General features: G+C 41.6%; 1 protein-coding gene across 4 annotated transcripts in view; it reads left to right on the forward strand.

Moving 5' to 3' along the window:
- LOC140940132 (uncharacterized) overlaps nt 1–22,024 on the forward strand; it is a 42,032-nt gene that overhangs the window by 14,098 nt on the left and 5,910 nt on the right. For 2 of the 4 annotated variants that reach the window (XM_073389024.1, XM_073389026.1), the window contains exons 2-19: nt 1–164; nt 4,694–7,251; nt 8,319–8,563; nt 9,071–9,367; nt 9,818–10,184; nt 10,962–11,862; nt 13,488–13,821; nt 14,572–14,634; nt 15,704–15,839; nt 16,713–17,342; nt 17,863–17,912; nt 18,734–19,195; nt 19,591–19,779; nt 19,860–20,183; nt 20,303–20,363; nt 20,755–20,869; nt 21,250–21,325; nt 21,577–21,685. The exon at nt 1–164 is cut by the window's left edge and continues 32 nt beyond it. In XM_073389024.1, the coding sequence (XP_073245125.1) occupies nt 1–164; nt 4,694–7,251; nt 8,319–8,563; nt 9,071–9,367; nt 9,818–10,184; nt 10,962–11,862; nt 13,488–13,821; nt 14,572–14,634; nt 15,704–15,839; nt 16,713–17,342; nt 17,863–17,912; nt 18,734–19,195; nt 19,591–19,779; nt 19,860–20,183; nt 20,303–20,363; nt 20,755–20,869; nt 21,250–21,325; nt 21,577–21,685 (7,081 nt within the window). The remainder of the gene's footprint in view (nt 165–4,693; nt 7,252–8,318; nt 8,564–9,070; nt 9,368–9,817; nt 10,185–10,961; nt 11,863–13,487; nt 13,822–14,571; nt 14,635–15,703; nt 15,840–16,712; nt 17,343–17,862; nt 17,913–18,733; nt 19,196–19,590; nt 19,780–19,859; nt 20,184–20,302; nt 20,364–20,754; nt 20,870–21,249; nt 21,326–21,576; nt 21,686–22,024) is intronic. The other 2 variants (XM_073389025.1, XM_073389027.1) reach the window with 2 other exon arrangements.

Genomic DNA, 22,024 nt, shown 5'->3' on the forward strand with positions numbered 1-22,024 from the left:
GCTCCACCTGGAATGGACCCGCGGACCCTAAATTTCTACCCTTACGGTAGCCCGGTAATGAGCTTTCAAAACTACGCTGCCAGCTACGGACAGGGTCCACGCGTCAAAAATAGTGAAGAAACAACAGCGTCCGACAAAACAAGTACTGCGTCCACTCACGTAAGGTCAGTACAGTAAAATATCATGTGAATAATCATGAACGGTGCCAAGTTTAGCATCCCTAGGGTTATGTATCCCTCACCCTAGGGATTCACGTATCCGTAGGGTGAGGCTCGAAAGCTGTTCAATTTTATTTTTCACTTTTCCTCAGGAAAAGTAAAGTCACTTCCTGCGTGACTCGGTGTTGTAGGTTAGCATCATGAAGTGAAGAATGAAATTCAGGGTTTTTTATTCTTTCAATATATAAAAGCTAAAACTCGAGAACGCACAAAAAAATTTTAAATACATTTTTTCCTTGCAAAATACTGGAAAATTAGTTTTCTCATTAGCGCATTGTTTTCTAAAAGCGTTGATTGAGAGATCTTAAGGTCTTAACCGCTTGTTCAATACGGTGTCGCTTTTCACTCTACATTCTCTTATGAACGACTTCTTTGGGCTGAGGCTGAGCAAAAACTCAGTGATCGTTCTTATTTTGGGGGAGATTTGAACCTCAAAACGTTTTCAAGATGTTCTCAAATTAGAGGTTGTAAAAATGTGGTTGGCAGGCCTGCATGACTTTTATCTCACACGGCGGAAGAGGCATCAGTGCATACCAAGCATTTACTACATTGCTTATAGTAATTTCTCTTTATTTCTTTTCTTGAAACTGGTGTTCTTAACTGGCATTTAAGCTTGAGCTATGTTGTTAGGATGTTCTTAATTTTCCCTCCTTTCTCTTTTTCAATGTTCTTATAATTAAAGTTCGTATAAAGAGTTTACTGTACTGATGTGAATGCATGGTTACTGCTGTTTTAATACGTCCTATACTGCCCTTATTTATTTTCCCACGGAGTACAACGACTCCTGCAGAATCAAGATGCCACTACTTGTCTTTTGAATCATAGCTAACAAGGACTATTAGACATCCGAAAATAATGATTTGTATATTGTAATACTGTTCGTGACAAAAGGGTACAATTTTTTGTGCCTTTTTTAGCGGTAGATAAAAAAATTCAGCGTCGAACGAGGAGCGGTAATTTAGATATAAACCTAACCCGCCAAACATCGCCATTCGGTCGCGGTGACACAATTATATATTGATTGGTGATTTTTCTTATGGTGAAATTTTAATGTTATGTAATTAAACGTCTGCCAGCTGGATTGGTATCGGGGATCAATGGATTAAAAGGTTAACAACCTAACTCTTAAAACGACTTTCAGTTCTACTTTCAACAAAAATTTGAGAAATATTCAGTGTCGAATTTTCCACCATTTCAGAAAACTCGCGTGGGAGGTGATTCCTCAATTTGAATTGTAGATTAGAAAATTCATCCCTAAATGCGGTAATTTGTCTTCGGATCTTAGCTTAAAATAGATTGATGCGTTTTGAAAAAGTTATTACTCTCCCCCTAGGGACGCTCAATGGGAAAATTTGTAGACTTTCGATACTCGAAAGCACGTTTGTTTATTCTTTCATTGTTCTAGTGAACGATTGTTTTAATGTTTGTGTTTTTTGGTTTATGAAGGCTAGCAGCAATTTTACAAAAAATGACTGTTCACAAACAAGCAGATGTTATTAGTTTGAATTATCGTAGCTGACCGCGTTTCCTTCGTTTGATAGCCAATTTTCTGCTCCAAAAATAGTCTATTTAAGCAATAGACCGTATTTTCTATGGGTTTACCGGCGTGATAACCCACGCGGGATGTTGGGAGAACACGAGAAAAGCTTGTAAATCACGAGCCGAAGGCAAGTGATTTACAAGTTTTGCGAGTGTTCCCCCAACATCCCAAGTAGTTAATTACGCCGGGAAACCCATAGAAAGTGTGGTCTATTGCTTTCATAAAATAACTTAAAGTTTTCTATGAGTTTACCGGCACAATAAATCATAGGTTTTTAACCAATCAGAACGCTCGCACTATCTGAGTTATTTTATAAATGTATATATTAAGCATTACTTAACCATTCATTGAAACATTGACAATAATAAACAATTATTGGATAAGGTTTTTGTGATATCCAGAATAATCAAGGTCAAGGTAAGTGTTACACAATATTACAGAAACCGAATCTAACACTTGTTTTGTTATACATTGTTTTGAAGAAAACTAGAACCACTACGTGGAACTTACCGGGGCCCAGTGGGAAACGGGATTGCATAGTTTACCTCTCGCACCCCTCCCCCCTCCTCTGTGGAGGCTAATACTTAGTCTGAATTAACTCATGCAGAAGAAAGGCAACAAAATGCATGAGAAAGGAGGATGTTGTTATAACGGTCTGTGTTATAGTACTGTTTTTACACTGTGATGTCAATAAGTGTGATCTGTATAAGGTTTTTATTTGTTTTTAAGTTTGAGTGAAAGAGCAAAAATCACTGACAGTTTTGGGTTGAATGGTAATGACAAAGTTTGCAAAGAAGTTTGTTACAGAATTATCACAATTTTGCCTACACGGTCTGCATTACACTTCTCATAGAACAAACATGCATGTTCATGGAGAGTCTGAAGTGTTGAAGAATCCCAGAAAGTGCATGATTTGATGACAGAGAAACAAACTGCATATATGGACATAATAAAATGCTTATTTATTGATGACTGAGTATAATTTGTTAATTCACTGCACATTGAAATGGAGGCATTTGATTGTAAGGCAGTGGTTGATACACAGTGGCATTCGTCAATATGACCTATAGTAATTGTAGAGGAAGTATTTCTTTCCTGAACTGGGTAAACAGTAGTAAGTGGTGCAAACTGGCCTTGATTAGATTCTACTATTTGTATAGTAACATTTAATGCATCTGCATTAACTGCTTGAATGATAAGTGCATCAGCCCATGTACCTTGAATACACATATTATTCAGATATCTTAGGCCATGAATTTTCGGTATTGCTTCCAATAAAGCTCTCTGGGTTGTCTCTCATAAATTGAACCCCTACAGTACGTATATGCATATGATGGTTGCTATTGCCATATAATTGATGCGATACAGATCTAAAGAAACAATCACCTGCACTGTCAACATCTATTGATTGTAAACCAAGTTCACCTAATCTTGACTACATCAAATTCTCACAGGAAATAGGAGAGATCAAATGCATTGTTGAGCTCTGATTTTGCATAAAAGGTCTAATTATTACTTCATGATGATCAGTGTTGTATTGAGTAGGTCCTGGCATTCTTCTCAACATCTTTACTTAGTTTGAAATCAAATAATTGGTCATATGACTTACACAATTGCAAGAAAACAATGATAAATATCGACGTGCTTTACATTTTTTCATTATCCTCTGATAATGTCTGCTAAAGAAAGACAACAAATAAGCTTTCTTGGGTATAGCCATTTTATTTAAGTTAATTATCTTTGGATCGCATTTGTTATTACATTTATAGCGTGCATGATAAAGTTTTCTCACCTTATTAACATAGCGATGGAGCTTTGAAGACTTCGGTGTGTCAATCGTTGAAATCTTATTGAAGACAAATTTCTTCAACATGCTAATCTTCTTGTTGAGACCTCTAAGAAATAGCAGTGGAATTCTGCTCGGTTCACGAGCACGTCTACATCGCCTTGTAGCACGATTTTTTAAGATGATATAAAGTTAGCTTTGATAAGTGTTCGCTTTGATTCTCGATAAATTTCACGATGGAAGGTTCACTCCAGGTAGATAGCTTTGATAGGTGATTAACTCTTAAGTGATCGCTCGTAAATTTGTCTCTCCAAATATTCACTCTTAAACCTTCGCTCATAAACTAATGCATCGTAAAGGTTGGGGAACGAAAAAGCTATAACCTTTCTCTTGACTGTCCTCCATGCCTCGTGCTTTTCAAAATGGCGGATAAGATTTCAGTGAGCCAGCGATATATCTCAGTCAGCGATATATCCCTAACAATGTAACGTTGAAAAAAAGACAGAAACAGACAGCATTTTAAGACCGGTGCCAGCCTTCGGCTGGGCCCCGGTAATAAGGATAAACACACCCGCATCGCACGGAACACAGTTTAACATTGCTCTTGAAAATCATGCATTGCGCGCGCAGCCTACAGCTTTGTCACTAATCTGCTAGCAGATGACTAATTAATCTGTAGGTTGCGCTGATTTCCAAAATTAACTGTAGGCTCCTACCCTTTGAGTAGACAGATAGCGAGTACAATGTATTTGTATAGGTAATAGCATGATTAGTAGTGATATTTGGCATAAATACCACGAGTGATATATCAAAACTGTTATACGTAATTTCACGAGCCGTTAGGCGAGTGAAATTTGAGACAATTTTGAAATATCACGAGTGGCATTTATGCCAAATATCACGTACAAATCATGCTATTATTTGTTTATACTACTACCCGCAAAAGGTTTGAAATTTTCACACGTAGGTATTTCAAATTAAGCTGAAATACCACTGCTCTAAGCCAATCAAATTACAGAAATTTCTCATGTAGTAGTATAATAATTGTAATTATTATTATTATGGATGACGTCTGGTAAGGGATGTCATTTAGTTTGGGTTATGTGACTTTGTTGGTCTCAATTTGTATAACTCTTTTACTCCTCACAGACCCACCGAGTCAACTAGCCGATCCTCAAAAGAACCCATGCGTACGGAAAGCGTTATAAAAACAGTAACAGACAAGCAGGATCCTGTAAGGAAGCCCAGCGATCCGGATAAGAGAAATGTAAACGACACTCAAGGCTCTAATATGCACATCAGGTATCCTGATAATGATACCGGAAGTGAACTTGGAAACTCGGTCGATGGAAAGAAAGTGTTACCTCTGCGTGACTCGTCGTTACGTGAACATTCATTGCGGGATGCTCAGCACGACAAACAACCTAAGGTAAATGACTTCGACTGGACTCGCGAAAAGTCATCGAAATCGAAATCAATTGAACATTTAGGAGCTGAATCTTCTGGCATTAAAAGACCCACTAACGGGTTGTCTTCTTGGACATCTGAGAATGGCTCGTTCTCTTCACACGATAAAAGCATTATTTCATCAGAGGCTCGTTCCTCCCCGTACCCCGCAAACGAACCACCAACGCTTGTTCCTTATCACAGCTCTCTTCCGCCAAGATCCTCATCCAGCTCAACACATTCAAATGTGCCATCGACCATGCCAAAGCTCACACCTATCGCTCCGCGCATTAGTAACGCCTCTCATTTGACCTCATCGTACTCCGCTGACGTTGAACATAGACACTCTCCTTCATTCGCTGCGAAGAGACAAAATTACGTTTATTCCACGAACCCCATTTCCTCTACGCCGTCTGTAATGGGTCACATCGGTGTCTTACCTTGGACTACAAACGGCCCCGGTAAACCGCCTCAGGGAGACAAGACGGAAGACAATTGGAGAACTAAACAATACCATCGAGAGGATCGTGATTTTAATAAAACGGGTGGTTACGAATCGGCTTCCAAAGTGCATGTCGCCAGAAACTTTAACTCACAACCATGGGAGCGAATGACTCATTACAGTCCTCTTGCTTCGCACCTGCGTGCAGTGGGTGCTGACAAAGGATTCGGCAAGAAAGACACTGAAGATGCGGAATTCAGAGACCTGTCTCGCGATACTTCACGCGAAGGTATAAACTCATCTGAACAGTCTCAAGTTAAAACTGTAGCAGCAAACAAGTTCGGGACTGTGCCAATGAATTTAAGGAAGGAATCGGATCTCGCAGGCACTAAAATTACTCCAAGCGTTAGGCAAGAGGATTATCAGAGAAATCAGCCTCTCGTGGGTAGAAATGAGAAATCTGTTGTTGGTGAATACGTTAGTTACAACAGCAAGAACGAAGATGCTAAGGGTAATCTGGGGAACGTTATTGTCCATGGGAAAGATGGCTCCTTCCGATTGTCGGTGGAGAGGCGAGAAGGAGGCCAAAAATATCCAAAACCGGAGATGTCAAAACCTTCAAAGACAGAACACAACAGAGCTTTCAGTAATGGTTATAGTAATTACGATGGAAGGGGTCAAGGCTTGCCACATTCGGAGCTTAAATCTGCGCGCAATGATAAAGGAAAAGAAGATCGTGCGAGAATTGTCGAACCCCTGCGTTCTAGAGAACAAGCCTTGTACCAAGAGAACTCCGAGCGAAAATCTGATTCTCGAGAACTATCGTCTGTGAGCGACGGCAGGAAGAACAATGACCGCAACAATAACAGCACGCCTTTGGGCGCTTTTCCGTTTTATAAGCACGTCCCCAGTGGGTTTCCTTTAGGTGGTAGTGGAGAACAAAAGAGATTTGTTGATCGAGCTGTGGTTAATGACAGTGAAGTTTCTGTTCCGCCAAACGTAACACTTGACAAATACGAGAGGCGGGAACAAGAGATGGAGAAAAACGGATTGAAAAGGACTGAAGTAAACTCTTTTCCCAGAAACGTAGAGGGTAGTCATTCGTTTATTACAAAAGAGGATGACTCGAAAAGGAACGAAGAACGGCGAAGTTTGCCGAGACGAGACGAAGCAAAACCGAAAGCGCTCACTGGAAAGTTTGAAAATGGCAAGCGGAGTGTTGACGCTGAAGAAATCAGTTCGGATGAGAATGACGATGGACACAGACGAGTAACGAGGGAGACAGTCTCCCCAGATAAACGAGCACAACTTCGAGTCGCTCAATCGTCTGACAGAAGAACTGCGTCTCCTGCGGCCGGCGCTGTACGGCAGCGCCGTCTTTCGTCTCCATTATCTGAGCAAAGAAGTAGCACCGCTGACAAAAGACACATGACAGCATCAAACAACGTCGGAACGCCATTCGGAGCCAGTCTTCAAAGTAGAAGAATTCCTAGCGACGGCAGTGAGGGTCATTCGCGAGATTCTAGTGCAGAATCAAGGATGGAAGAGCTAGGAAATTCTGGTCCTGCTCAGTTTCTTAGAATGGACGGCGGAGCGTTTCCTTCGCCCTACTTTGGACAGCTATTACCAACTCCGCAAGGTCTCTCCGAAGCGCCCCTCTTGCTTCTCGATCCAGCGTCGTTTTACGGTGCTATGTACCGTCCACATATGATGGAGACACCCTCGCAAGGGATTTTCCCACCGGGTGGCTTTGCCACTGATCCCATGACAGGCCAAATTATGATGCTCCCGCAGCTTCCTGAAGCTTACATCCAGATGGGTGAGTCATTATCAATCGTCTTCGATAAACATCTCATGCATCTCACCTAGAAAGGATGTCCCAGAATGCTAGAAAACTGGGGCCGTTTCTGGAAAGTCCAGCGGACACCCTCTATTAATCGGACAGTAGCCGAAGTCCCCAAATTTATTTCCCTTATTTACTTAAAATGAAACCTTTACTAAGCGGACACCTCTATTAAGCGGAAGCAGACGGCTAAAAAAACTAAAATGGTCATTTCTATTGTTGCCAACCTGTATTAAACGGACACTTGTAATTAAATTCCACCACCCAACATACCACACACCGGAAATACGAAAGATTCGTGTGCCACCCACAAATGCAGTATTGTACAGTATTGTTTTGTATTTCGTTTTGTTTGTATAGAGCTTGTTTCACTCATCTGATTTCTTCAAATTTGAGTTGCAATCTGTTTATGGTACTATGATCAATTGGTTCACTTTGATAAAGAAATTAAGGCAAACGTATATCGTCATAGTCTCGCGGAAACCCTGTATTAAGCGGACACTTGAGCATTCTCCGAGGGCGTCCTCTTAACACAGGTTTCACTGTATCTGGAAAACTGTTGAAACCTCGATCTTGAATGTAAACTATAGCAGCTTTGCCGACCCGAGAATTATGGAGTACTTTCGGAAATAGGTCCCTGGATAGAGTAAAAAACGGTGCAGGGGCGTACGAGACTTTAGGTGGAGACGATGACGGATAAACGAACTTAATGATCGCGCAAGTTTTGCTATGAGCTATCCCCCATTTATCTTTTTACTCTATAGTGAGTACGACTTGAAGTTTAAAATGTGGAAAGTATCATGCAAGCAAACTGTGGGGAGTGTGTGAATCCTTTCAGATATTTTACCCCTTCAGATACTGGGAGTACATACTGCGAGCAAGCTTTTAATTTAGAAATCTCGAGAGACAGAGGTTACGCGCGGCGCGGGACCTCTCGCCTCGCGCATTTCTCAAATTCATAGCTTATCGCATGTATGTAAGTACCACGACTATTCGAGGTTTTGTCATTGTTTCAGAGTGTTTGTTTTTGTTTATGTTTCAAGTTGCGGCCGAGAACGCGTTTATGAACCCAATGATGGATCCAAGGTTTGCTGCCATGTGGGGAATGCCCGGAACGTTGGACGATCCCCAATGGCAACAGTTCTACCAAAGGATGCAACAAGAGCAGCACAAACAACTTCTTGAACAAAGCAAGCAAGAGTTCTTGATGGGTAAACAAGGTGCCCCGTTTCCTTTGGCTTCTTATCCCTTTTTCTTTGGTGACAAACGTCTTGAGCAAAAGCGGAAGGTAACAGTGAACGTTTATTTTCTTTATTATATCGCCTACATATGTTGGTTTGGTTTATCAGAAGTGGGTATTGCTGTATGCACGCTGTCTGGCTAGCTCGGAGATGAAAGATTTTCTCGTCAATTCTCGTGCGCAAGATGGGGTTTGAACGGGGTATGCCTATTGGCGTTGTTTTTTTATCGTTTTTTTTTTTCGAAAACACCGGGAGACTAAGTTCTGCGTAATCCTTTCAATGTAATGAGATCTGCCATTGATGGCCAAATAAAAGAATGAACTAAAGCCATAGCTAAGCCTAACTAACAGTTTCCTGAATAGGCTGCAGGTTCATATTAATATTGGGTCCCTGTCCCAAGGTCCTGGATCCCAGGCCAGAGATCGAAATAAAAAGCTCGGGTAGTTTTAATACTGTGAAAACATTTACAAAAATTTACATTTTTTTGAAGATAATTTAAGCAAAATGCACCAAGATCATTTGATTCAAATTATTTTATTCTGTTCTGTATCAAGGAGGAGATGCAAGACGTTACGTCCACAGAGCAGCAACCGAAATCACGAGAAATTCAACAAGAATCCTCGGGAAGTCAACCCAAGGAAACTGGCACGAGACCGAAGGTGGAACCACTCGCGCCACAAGAGAGGACACAGCACGTGACAACTGCTCCGCGTGACAGCGAGATTATTGAAAAGAAGGAGACAACCAATCAGCGTGAGGAAAAGCCGGTGATTGACAGCCGCAAAATGAAAGAAGTCCATCAAAACCTCACTGAAAAACAAAAAGCTGTTCAAGCTAAACTTGTTTCTCAGGTAATAATACCTTAAACCCTTCAACTTAAAGATCTGATTAGTAATTCTCCTTTCTCGCTGCTTTACATTTTATTATACGTTAGTTAGGAGAATTTGGGGTTATATCAATGTGGAATCATCTGGTTGATAAATTCACCTGTTCTCATCACCTATCTGTTAGAAATGTATTGGATGTACTAAGGAGAAGTTACACCTCAATCACTTCTGGGAGTTAAAGGGGTTAAAAGATCCTGTAAAAATCAAAACTCATGAATTTTGAACCGTCGGACACGATCGTTGATTTGCTACGCTCCCTCGATTTTCTCAAGTCAAAGGCAACTGTTTGGTTGGTTTGATTTTTCTTTTTTCAATTGCTTCTTTTTAGAAACGTTGGCAAACGGTTGCTCAAAATCATTTCGAAACTATACTGCCATCTCTCATTTATTAATTAATTTACTGATTTATATTCAGGAACAGATGGCCAAACAGATTGAAGAGTTCTTGTCCCTAGATCGCCTTTCGCAGTTTCAATTCCCAGGACCACAGGGTACCTTTCTCAGGGAACGCTCCTCAGTAAACCAAACAACGCCAGTAACAACCGCTTCCGCTGGAACACTTGAAGCAGATCGTAACAGCGTCTCTCCAAAGACAGTTTCCGCTGCCGTGACTCTGTCGAGCTTGGAAAAATCGCGCACCCAAGAGATAAATTCTGCGGGAAGATCGTCACCTCATCAAAGTAACGAGACACGCATTACAAGTGCTCAGAACAGCGTTGTCGACCGTGCAAAATCTCCAAGATTACGGCCTGGGACAGAGTCGACGATTTCTAATGAAATAGGTACGAGTAAATTTTACTGTAAAATCATCACCAAAGAGACGAACACTCATAAGCATTGCACGTAAGGTGTGCAAGGATGTCTACAACCCTTTATAGTGAATTATCGTTTCCTCTCCTCTGGCATAAACACTGTGACCTGGTGTAAATAAAGAAAGTTTCACTTCCGCACAATTTCTTTTAAAGTTAATTTAAGTTCATTCTGGGCTCCATTTGGTCAGCGTCACAGATCGGAGGCTCTGGTTGGTTCCGGGATAACGCGTAAGCGCTAAAGCTGTTCATTTTAGTTGGTAACCGTTATTGTTTCAAATTTTTTGAGGCTGCGCTAAAAACCGGAAACTAAGGAATCGCGGTTCCTGTTTCACAACCAGCTAGAGCTCTCATTCCAAGGCTCTAGCCAAAAGGATATCTACTCTGGGGCCGAGAATAAGTTAAATTAAGTAGCAAAGCCTTTTTTATTATTATTGATGTATCACTGAACCAGTCATTTAGTTGCTAAAGAGCGTAGGGAATGCTAGCCGGCGATAATGCTCTCCGTCTGTTCTCAGAAAACAAAATAAACAGAGAAAAAACACCTGATCGCAAGTAAATAGAAGGCGAGAATGTGCCAAAGGAGAATGTTCGGTGTTACCTTATCTTCCGTCATGTTTCGACGCCAGAAGGCATGTGCTCACGCCACTGGCCACTGTAAGGCCCGAAGCTAGCTTTGTTAAGTAATTATCAACGTTGAAATGTTAATATTGGGGCAAATGTAGTGACAAACTATTTTTGACTCTGCAGTAGAAAAGCCACGACGGCTAGAAGCACAACCCAATCTTGTGGGCGAAAGACTTGTTTCGCGGGAATCTCGAGAAATTGCTCCAGAGCAGGTCCCGTCACAGTTCCCTCACAAACTGATGGCGTTTGGAAGTATTGCGTCTGAACATCTCTTAAAAGAGAAAGCCAAACAGGAATCAGAAAGAGAGAGATATGAAGGACCGTTTTGGGCTCTCAACAGAGGTCTTGCTCTAAACTTTGACGAAATGTTGCGCGGTGGCACAGAGAAATCCCTGGCGGGAGATTTTGAAAGACACTTACTTGGAAAGGAGAACTCAAAAAGAACTGAATCCTACGGTGACCTTCTTACTTCTTTGGTCAAGTCAGAAATTGAACGCTCTGAGAAAGGTCGACAACCTGTAGAAATTGGATTAAGGGAGAGTGTAGAATCTCAAGTAGACCCTAGGGGAAATCTTCAAACTCTGGCCTCGTCTGAAAAACTATCACCAGTAGAACATCTTGATGGTAATCCCGATTATGAAGACGATTTTAGAACAAAGTGCGAGATTAGGAGAATTGCATCTTCTTTTGTGCCTCTCAAGCCTGACGTTGAAAACAAGGAAAATTCCACGATATTTTCACTAAGGCCTTTTAAATCCGACGCTGAGCGAAAGCAAATTCGGGATAACATCGATCGTCTTCGTTTGATGGCGAAGCGACGTAACAGCAAAGACCGCTTTATGGTGTTCAGTCGCCGAAGAGATGTTCGGAGTCCAACGACAATTCTGAATAGTGTAACGAGTGCTATTAACGATGTGGCGGGTTTGGAAGCGGTTGAGAAAGAAATGCGGATGAAACTAGCCGAGTTACAGAAAAGATATAGAGAGAAAGTCAGGGAGCTCGCCCGGCTACAGCCCAAATATAGGTAATATTATTAATTATTAAAAACTGAATCATTGGATAATGCAACTCTAGAGCTCTGATTGGCTTAGCCATCATAGTACACAAGGGCATTATACCATGCTCTCCAAAAAAAGGTAACTGTACGCGTCTGCTCAAAACTAAAAACAAGGTTGAAAATCGTTTGTTTTTCTAAGTGAAGTCGGAAAGAGTTCTCGATATTTTGTGAGCGTTTTTGATAAAACAATTATTTCACTCGCGCTTGTTGGATATGAGACGGTTATAGCCATTTCGGCGCTACGCGCCTGGTTGTCTCCCTACCATCTCATATCCAACGCGCACTCGTGGAATAATTGTTAATTGTTTAGTTGACCTAATCATTCTGGGAAAATCAACACGTGTGCACCGAAAGGAAGTCGTGTACAACGGATGTCCTTTGTTTGATTTAAGTTATCGTGGTAATAGTCAACACTAAAAAGTTGAAAAATACGTTCAAAGAATATCATCGCAGAAAAAGACGCAACTTATGCAGTTGCGAAAGGAAAGTCTGAAAAATTCAGGCTTGCCGGAATTTAAATGCTAACCTCTGCGATAGCAGTGCTCTGCTTTACCAAATTTTGTTACCAAGCCAACTGGGAGCTGGGGCCCGTTTCTCGAAAGTCCCGATAATTAACGGGCCCGGTAAGCTGTCTCGGTTTCCATTAAAGATCGAGGTTTCAATAGTTTTGCATCTAACATGATAAAACTATCAGAAAAAGAAACAAAATGGAGTTGTTTGCTAGCCAGGACCCGCGCTCTTATTCTTTTTATTTCGATTTGAATATTTGATTTCGGGCCCGAAAAGTTAATGGGACTTTCGAGAAACAGGCCCCAGGTCATTAAATTGGCCATTTCCGAGCTCCCCCGGGCCTCTGTATCAAAACGAGGTTAAGTGCTCAGCCTTTGATTTGAAAATGATTTTTCATTCTCATACAAGTAAAACTCATTTTCAAAAGAAAGGTTGTGTAGTTGGCCTCATTTTGAAAGTGAGGGTTTTTTAAACTCGAAAGTGGCCTATTGGTTTCTAATATACCCGGAAAAGATGAAGATGAAATGAGTGAATATATGAATTTCATATATATAAATTTACTTGTAAAGGTAAAATTACAAATTCTGGCATGTGCTTTCTAAGCACCGAGAAATCCACCAAATATGGTGTTTATGGTGATATCCTGCGTCTGGGAAATAAACACGGCTGCAAGTCAAATTTTTCTATGGAAACAGGAAGCCCAAAAGCGGATTTCAAGTCAGTTTGGACCTGCGGGTAATTGAAATCAGTCCCAGGTGCTCTGGAATCCATCTATTTACATCACGTGTATTGATTTCTTAACCAAAAGAACTTTAAAACCCTTTCAAAGTCAAATTTCTATAAAATTTCCAAATTTCATTCTGTGAAATGCTGAAAAACAAATGTTACCATGTAAAAGTACTACCAAAGAGGTTTGGTATAAATGCGCAGCGCGGGGTTTCGCTCACAGACTCAAAAGTTAGAATCAACTTGCAAGACTCCATCATTTAGTAAAAGGGAACTTCTTTAAATTGCCTCATGTTTCGCTGGATTTATATGACTTCGTCAAAAAGCCTCAGTTGCTGTTATTGTAACCTTTGCAGTATTGATGATGGTAACGGCAAATCGACACCGATCAAGAGAGGTCCCGGGAGGCCACGGAAGCGAAAGTACTTTGGTGCAAGTTGCAAGGGCGACAAGCATTCCCCAGTACCTACAGCAGACGAAAACAAAGAAGGCGACGAAACTCCACCAGCAAGTAGAACTCAGACTCCCGAGCCAAATGCTGCCGCAAGCGAATCAGAGAGCCTGGTTTCCAAAGACAGCGAACCACCCAAGAAAAAGAAAAAGAAGACGAAGCAGAGTAGTCACCCTGTGGAGCAGGAGGGACGCGCGACAGCGATACCGATTCTAAGGATGAGTCCTGTGGAACTTACAGTAAGTATGATATTCATCTGGATAAATGATCAGACATTTACGCATATGAATAAGCCATTGTGGCGTACTATTCAAGCACGAATGCACCATAAAAGCGGCATAATGATAGAGAAAACGGGCGTTTTTGGCGCAGCAGTGTAAATAAAATTGTCATTTCGCGCTCTGAAACGTCTAAGAGTTACGTAAGGAGGAATTAAAAAGTGTGAAGGCTATTGTTAGAACCTGCCTACTCCACGATGAAGAAATAGAGAGGACTGCGCGTTCATGGTAACCAATGAAATATACTCCTGTTGAGCATTTTACAATAACAATAAGCGATATGACAGACCTAGAAGCTTTCACCGACTGTAATATAATTGGATGTTACGAGAACAATACCCATTTCTCCCGATGACTTGACTAGATATTCACCATACAGCAATAGTATGCTTTTACCTAATGATAGGACTTACGTACGTACATTTATGTTCACAGAAATATTCACATTACAAAAAAGTACGCATGCATTAAACTATGATTCAAAAACAGTGGGGACAGGCTCGAATAGCCGCCATAAAATATGCAAAGGTGTCATATAAAGAAGAAAGCAAATTGTTACTCTAGTGGGAATTCTATTTCCTCTTCTGTTTCAGATAATTTAATTTATAAAATGTTAGTTTCAATTTTTATAATAATCAAAGCAAACCTGAGATTTTCCTCTCAAGTCGATTCAATGTCACTCAGTTACCGAGTTTGTGACCTCTTCTTTAGGATATACAAGTTCACAGTACGAAGAAAAAGAAATCTCGCAAGCCATCTGGTGTAGAAGAAGAGGTAAGTGATTTTTTACTGGTACTAAGCAAACTGTCTTTCTGTGTCGCTTGCCTAGAAGCTCCTCATATCTCTAGGTATGTTTCAACAATAAAGTTACTATTTTAGGCGTATTTAAATCCATTTTCCAGGGCAGGGTTCCTGGGTTAAACCCAGGCCCCAGTTGTTGAAAAGGTGCATAACGCTATCTACTGGATAAATCTATATCGATTAGATAGTGCAATTGGTTTCCCTTATACTCATTCACTGGATAGTCATTTATCCGGTGGAAAGCGCTATCCGACATTTGAACAACCGGGGCCAGGAGGCTCCAATTCTTTTTTTTTTTTAATGTTTCTTTTTGTGGAGGGGCGGAGTCAGGAGTGGAGCAAACAAAGTGTATCGTAGGCAATTAAAAAACAGATAATGCCTTTCCTCGGAGGTGGCAGTTTCCAGGCACGTTCGCGTATTTCTCAAATCCGAGTTGTTTTTTTGTTTTTCGCGTTTGTGCATTTCGCCCTCTCTTCTAACCCTCAGAAAGGTCCACACGTTGTCTGTAAATCAGTCTCTCATGAGAGAGTAGCATTTAACACGGAGACGCCAGGCTTAAAATTCTTCACAGTGAAACATTCTTAAGCTCCGTGAAGCTACTTTCCTTTTTTTCGTTCACTTGTACAGTAAAAACACACTAGTAAGAACCTGGTTTTGAAAAACCTGTTAAGCTAAAATTTTCCAGTTAAGCCCCCTCTATACAAGAACCTGTTTTTTGAAACACGCTCGCAGTTTCTAAAATCTATATCGGTACTCTTGAGCAAGTAAGATGGGTCAACATTCAGGATTCTCTTTGGAGACATAGGTGCCTGATTACTCCCACTGCAATTATATGATGGTATGCAGGGTTTATATAAGGAATAAGCCGAACACCGATAAATACTCTTAGCTACAATGTTGCTTTTTTAAGAAAATAGGAACCTATTTAAGAACCTAAATAGCCTGATTTTTTTTCTCATTATTATCTATGTAAGAACTTCGGTTAGGCTAACTTAGCTAGGAACATGCGGGTTCTTACTCGCGGGTTTTTACTGTATTTCAGCCCATCATAACGATTCCCAAAACGAAGCCGCACCCTGACGGAAAGAAGAAGAAGACCGCCGGCGGTAGTAAACGAAGAAAAGGATCGCCGACCGAACGAACACTCGATCAACAGGTCATTGTACGACAACTGCCTGGTGAGTAAAAAATACTTGGCTGTTTGGTGTGCCTGTTTGGCGCACTAGCCACAGTCAGCCCACTCAATCGACGCTTCACCTTATTTCTGTAAAGTGGATCGACTAGGGTTACTTTCATTGCTGCTCGGCTTCTCGTCATATGTGGGTTGAGTGTGTTGTTGCTGTTCTTTTTTGCTTCCCAGGAATTTTCTCCAAGTAATCGGGTTTTCTCCTCTTTTCTAAACCAACGTGATTAAATCCATGTCATTTTTTGAAACTGTCCAATGTCAGCCTTTCTAACTACAAATTTGGTTTGTCAGTTTGTTCAGTGACATGATGCTAGCCGGTTTCACTGATTTGCTTGACTGTTGCGCGTCTTACCACCCAAGTTCAAACCTTTCTTGCAACAAATCAGGTTATTGCAATTTGCGTGAATCCTGACAACTGATCGGGCAAAATTACGCGGGAGTCACGCCATACACGGGACTTACTCAGTTGCTGCTAGACAAGTTTGCCGTGGCCGGTAAAACGTGCAACATGCACAGATTTTGTTACAAAAAGTAGAACTTCTGTGTACTTTCTTCAACAACTTTGCGCAACCTGCTAGAACCTAATCATTGCAAGACAGGTTTTATTCATGGATGGTAAAACGAACAACACCGTTTTTCAACGCACTTTGCAACAATGTTGCAAAACAAGTTACCCGTTTTTGTTGCCCGTTTTTACGTGCCTTTAAACGCCACACAGACCCTCTACCGTTTCTAAAAAACGCGATAGGATATTGAACCACAGGTAGTTCAACATGCTTTCCATTACACACTGTCTATCACGTAGGACAAAAAGAAAAATTTGACTTTGTGGAAGACATTTGGGACGTTTCTTTGCTTTTTGCAGTTGTTCCTGAAATAAGCGCTGTAGAAATGGAAACTGATGTTACAGAAGCAGAAGTTTCATGCAAAAACACCAAGACCAAGAAACTAAAACCAAAGAAACGAGCTCGTCCCAAGCTAACTATCGACAATCTGGACGGTTACGAAGGCAAGCTGGACGACGAGTCACCACTAGACAGTACAGCGGTATCCTGTGAAACACCCCAGGCGTCTACTTCGACCAAAAGCAAAAAAGCCAAGGGTACGAAAAAGAAGCGCAAATCTACCACAAATACTCCTCCAAAGGGTACATTTGAATTTCCGGATATGACGTCACAGGACGAGAGTTTCTCCGAAAACAGCAGCAGTGTGTCTCCTAACGAGATTGCAAAAGAGGTTGTTGCTATGGCAGCCAAACAAATGGAAGCCCAAAAGAAGAGCATGCAGATGCAGTGTGATAATGACGACGATGTGTTTACATCCGGGCATGATAGTCGCGACGGTTTAAGTTTACTGGCACAGGCGTCTTTCCAAAGTGCTGACAAGTCGAGCAGGCGCAAGAAATCGCTAGACAATTCCGCGCTTTCAGAAGACCTTTTGCAGAAGAAAAGGGGAAGACCCAAGAAAGAAACGGAGTCCCCATCTTCTGAGCCAGGTAAGTTAGTTGACATCGTGACCTAATAATATTTTCTCACTTCGAGCTGCGATCCTTGTGGCTAGCGCCACGAATTACAAGTCGGCATTAATGCTGCTGAATCGTGAATTCTATGATCTGTTTCTCATGCTGACCTTAATTACTCTAGTTTGGTTTGCTTAACCAATTTCACTTACTTGAAATAATCGCTCTTGTCGCTTGTTTTGAAACTGCTGGCAAATCGAAGGCCCTTATTCGAATTGGCGTTTTTTTAATGGTGGACACGTATTCAAATATGTCATGTTGCGGTAACATTAAGAGCAAAAACATCAAGAGGGGACGGGATGGGCATCAACAGGCCTCTTAGGTCCCATGCAAGGTGTAGTTATCAGCTACTTAATACACATCTTTTTTCGAAGAGGAGATATTTTCCTCCGATAAAGACTGTTGATTCGGCACCATTCTGCTCCAGCAGTACAATTTAATTAAGTCGAGCCAGATAAATAATGGTGCTAATTTAATTTGAACACTTTCCTCCTAGACCCCGTCGTCGTTCCAAAGAAGAAGAAAAAGAAGAAGGTCCTAGATGAGGTATGAAATTACTACTTAGAACTTTTCTTCTGGAAAGAAACATATCGAAAGTATTGCGTTTTGGTTATACCGTTGGAGTCTATGGTTAGGACTTTGCGTATTCCCTAGGCCTCAATATTCCGCTCGGCCAAAGCGTTTCAGATCACGTGGTCCAAGCGAAAATGTTTCCCGCCCGTACCCCTCGAATACGTCACCGAAGTGAATTGACCGAGAGGGACTGTGAAGACGCCGTGCAGGGACGAGTCAAGTTAGGACTGTGAGAGTAGAACTGCTCTACTGTGTCTGTTTGTTCAATACAGTTAGGCTTTCCTCTTTCATAGTCGAATGAAGCCCTGATCGTGTGGTCTTTTGCAAGTTTTGCCAAGTCTATCTCTATAACCTCAGCGGCGTCGTTGCGCCAGCGTCTCGGCAGTGGCTCTCAGCAATACTCTTTCCATCTCGAGGCTTCCATCGAATAAGTTTAATTAGTGTTCATCCACAGTTGAAAATCGAGCTACATGACAAGACGATTTGCTTAAAATATAGTCAGTCTAGCTTTTGGAGTAAACCCCTTTACTTCTAGACCGACCAGCTCTTAAACTGAACCTGAACCTAAGGTGTTACCATTCATCTCAAACCTGTTTGGCAGAACCTTTTGCCAAAAGAAATTTGCAATTTCTATGAACGTTTTTTAAAGTTAGTTGCTTTTAGGACGGAAACGTCAGGAAATTTAGTAGAAATGTTCAATTATATTGATAAGTAGTACTTGTTCTATTGAACAAAAACGAATAAAGTTTGGGATTAAGGGTTTTATTAACTTAAGTGGGTTAATCTTTTATTAGGACACAACAGACGTGCCAAAAAAGAAGAAAAAGAAAAAGAAGAAGAAGGTTACAACACAGAAAGAAGAAATTACAGAGGAGAAACCTGCGGAAGTGCCTCAAGAAGAACGGCCTCAACTTCCCTCTTATCAACATCAAGACAAGGATGAGACGAAACAGCTAGAAACAGCAGTGTTAAATGAAGACAGTGAACCAGAAGAAGATGTGTTTCGACCAGCCGATGAAATTATTAAGGACTCTGAGGAAGGCCATCCAAGTGCTAGCCTTTCGCGGGAAAATGACGACTTCAAAGGAAGCATGTCATCGTTGCTAAGTGACGAGTGGCAACCCAGGAGGAGCGAACGGATTTTCATCAACAGTAGCGTGACCACCAACTCTAGTTCCAGTCCCTTGTCACCCACGACGAAGGGAAGCGAATTCTCTTACGCAAAGAAGACCAAGAAAGGGCCTTCGGTCAAAGCTGTGAGTATCAGCTGAAAGATATTTGCATTTTGGAAAAGTTGTGTCGAGGCTGTCAAATGAGGGATATTTAACAATTTGACGCCAGTTTTTTCTCGTCTGTCCTCCTTTTGATACCGGTAAAAATGAAGAACAAACAACAGAAAACACAAGGCAAATCGGGAAACTTATGACTTGGTGATTGAATACTGACGACAAGTAACGGAGTTTCATTGGTTAAAAATTTGACAGATTCATGTACACTAACACTTTGCATAAATTAGGAATTCGCTTGTTTTCCAAATTTCAGAAAAAGAGTGAGATTAATGTTTATTGTCCCAAAAAATGGGGGCATTTGGGCACAGCACAAGGTCGTAATCTAGCCCAAGGATAAAAAAATTTTGTTTCTTGTTGAACAGAAAATGGCCCGGTCAGACTCCCAGACTGAGGACGAAATGGCGGAAAGTGACGTTGTCTTGCCACAAAAAGTGAAGACCAAGGCCAAAAAGAAGAGAGGGACTGGTAAAAGCAAAAAAAGGATTTCGTCCGATGAAGACTACGAACCAGTCAAAGTCTCCAGAAGAGTGCGCTCTAAATCCAGGCAGCTGGTATAGTGCTCTTTTTCGTAGCTTTACCTAATCCCTTCTTAGGATAGATAGCGATAACAACCTTTTTGCTTCGTTTGCAGGTCGACTTTGACGATGCAGACGATATTCAAGAGGATGAAGAGCCTGGCGAGGAAGGAGAAACTGACGTGGAAATAAACGTAACCGACAAAATGGATACGACTGTGACAGGGGAAGAAGAGCAAGGAAGACAGCAAGCTGAGGATGTCGAGGGCGGAAGAGACATTAAGCCGGAAGTGGAGGAGCAGAAAAAGGAAGCGGAAGTTAAGGATGAGGAAGAAGATTCAAAGATGGACGTGGATGAAACGGTAGAAGACAGAAGTGACTCAAAGGAGATAATAACGGCTGATGAAGTGGAAGAGTCTACCGTGAAGGAAAGCAAAGAGGTTGGTCTTTTTTTCTGTGTCATCGATCTAATGTCAACTGAAAATTTGCAAATACACATAACTCTCTAGGGAAGTACCCCTTCATGACTTCTAAGAGCCTTCCTTTTTAATTTTTTTAGGAAACTAGTCAGGAAGAGGAAAAGACAGATGAGGCTTCTTATGAGCAACCTTTATCACCAGGTTTGTTGTTGTTTTCTTTGTGTTTCGCGCGAAACGAGAATGAGTACCTTTCGCGCCTTGATTGTTCATTCGTATATTCCGCCAATAAGTAGGCCCGATTACCAGCCGCTGTTCGGGAAAATGAGTCCGCACTCATCCCCCGAAAGTGGGGAAGGATCAAAGACCGGACCCGGGAGACGGCGGAAATCGAGCCTAGCCAATAAGCACTGTCGATAAAAGAGGAGGAGTGTTTCAAGCACGAGGCGTAGAGCTTATATAGGCTGTTGTATCAGACGTCAAACAAATGGACTTGGTAATGTCCAGCCAAGCACTTATTTCTACCCGGCTCTACCCCCAAAATAAGTATCCCCATTTCTAGTGTGACGGTTGACTATGTATTGTTTTGTTTCAGAAGACGTTCGTTTCACGTTTTTGACCGAGGAATTACGGGAAGGTGTCAAGCTTCTCCTTCCTGTGGATTCTGTCTTCTTCCCGGGACGCATCAGTACTTTCAATGAACCTGACTTGTAAGTGGATCTACATAAAGTTTTCCAAAGAGTTGCCTTGAAGTTGATTTGCACTGACGCGTTTTTGGCTACGCACGTTAACGCACGTAAATTTTAATCACGTAAATAAAATGGAGGCAGGATATAAAGTGTTGAGATTAAACGTGAAGTTGAGCGAGGTTCTACTTTTCCGCTTACGTGCGGCCTCTCATACATTGCCTCTGTTTTATTTGCGAAATTCTTTTATTGACCCAACCTCTTCGGTTAAGATGGTTGAATATCAGCCTTGCTGTTTGGCGTTTTTGTGGACCTCAATTTGTGTCGCTAAAAAACTTCGGCAATATAATCCTGCCATCTTGACCGAACAAGCTCGCTCAGTAACAAATATTTCCTAATTTCAGATTCGGAGTAATCCTGGATGGTGAAAGGGGCCGCAGACCGCACTGGAAATCCACAGAACAGCTGCGTACTCAAGCGGTAAGTTGTTGAACTTCCATGGACATCTATAAACTTCTATGGACTTCTAGATAGCAGTACAAGAAGGAAGTCAATATTTCTGGTATTAACGAACCAATTTTATTTCACCGCAAAGAACTTAAAATTTCAACCTTTTATCTCTGCTTCCTTGATGCGATTGTTCCCTTCTTCCTTCAAAATGAATAGATAACAGAAATTAATGTGCACGAATGTTGCTTCGTTTTAACTCGGAGGATCTTTTCTCGCTAAAGGTGAAGGATATTCAGCCACCGAGTGCGAAGTTTATTCCGATTGGAACGCGTGTGTGCGCGCACTGGAGCCCGCAGTATCGATGCTTTTATCCCGGAACTGTTACTGAAGGTAGGTTTTTAATGCCCAGCTGCAATTTTTTTTTTCAAAAGAAGCCGGTATCAGCACAGTCGGTTAGTGCGCTGCATTCTGTGCGGGATTCGAGCTCTTTTCCCACGGCAGGTGTGACTATCCTCTCACGCCGACTTCATAGGGCTTTGTTACGCGTTCCTCCGTGGGATGCCGAGATGTGACCCTAAATCCTTGTTTCGACTTCTTATCTTTCTGTGTATCTTTAAGTAGCTTTAAGTACCTGTAAAATGGAGCAATGATGGAGAGAGAGGGGGGGTGGGGGGGGGGGGATGAAATGAGCGCACCGTCGGCCTCTGGTTTGTCAGTCTAATGTACTAT

Source organism: Porites lutea, chromosome 6 (genome assembly GCF_958299795.1).
Source record: "Porites lutea chromosome 6, jaPorLute2.1, whole genome shotgun sequence".
Taxonomy (NCBI): domain Eukaryota; kingdom Metazoa; phylum Cnidaria; class Anthozoa; order Scleractinia; family Poritidae; genus Porites; species Porites lutea.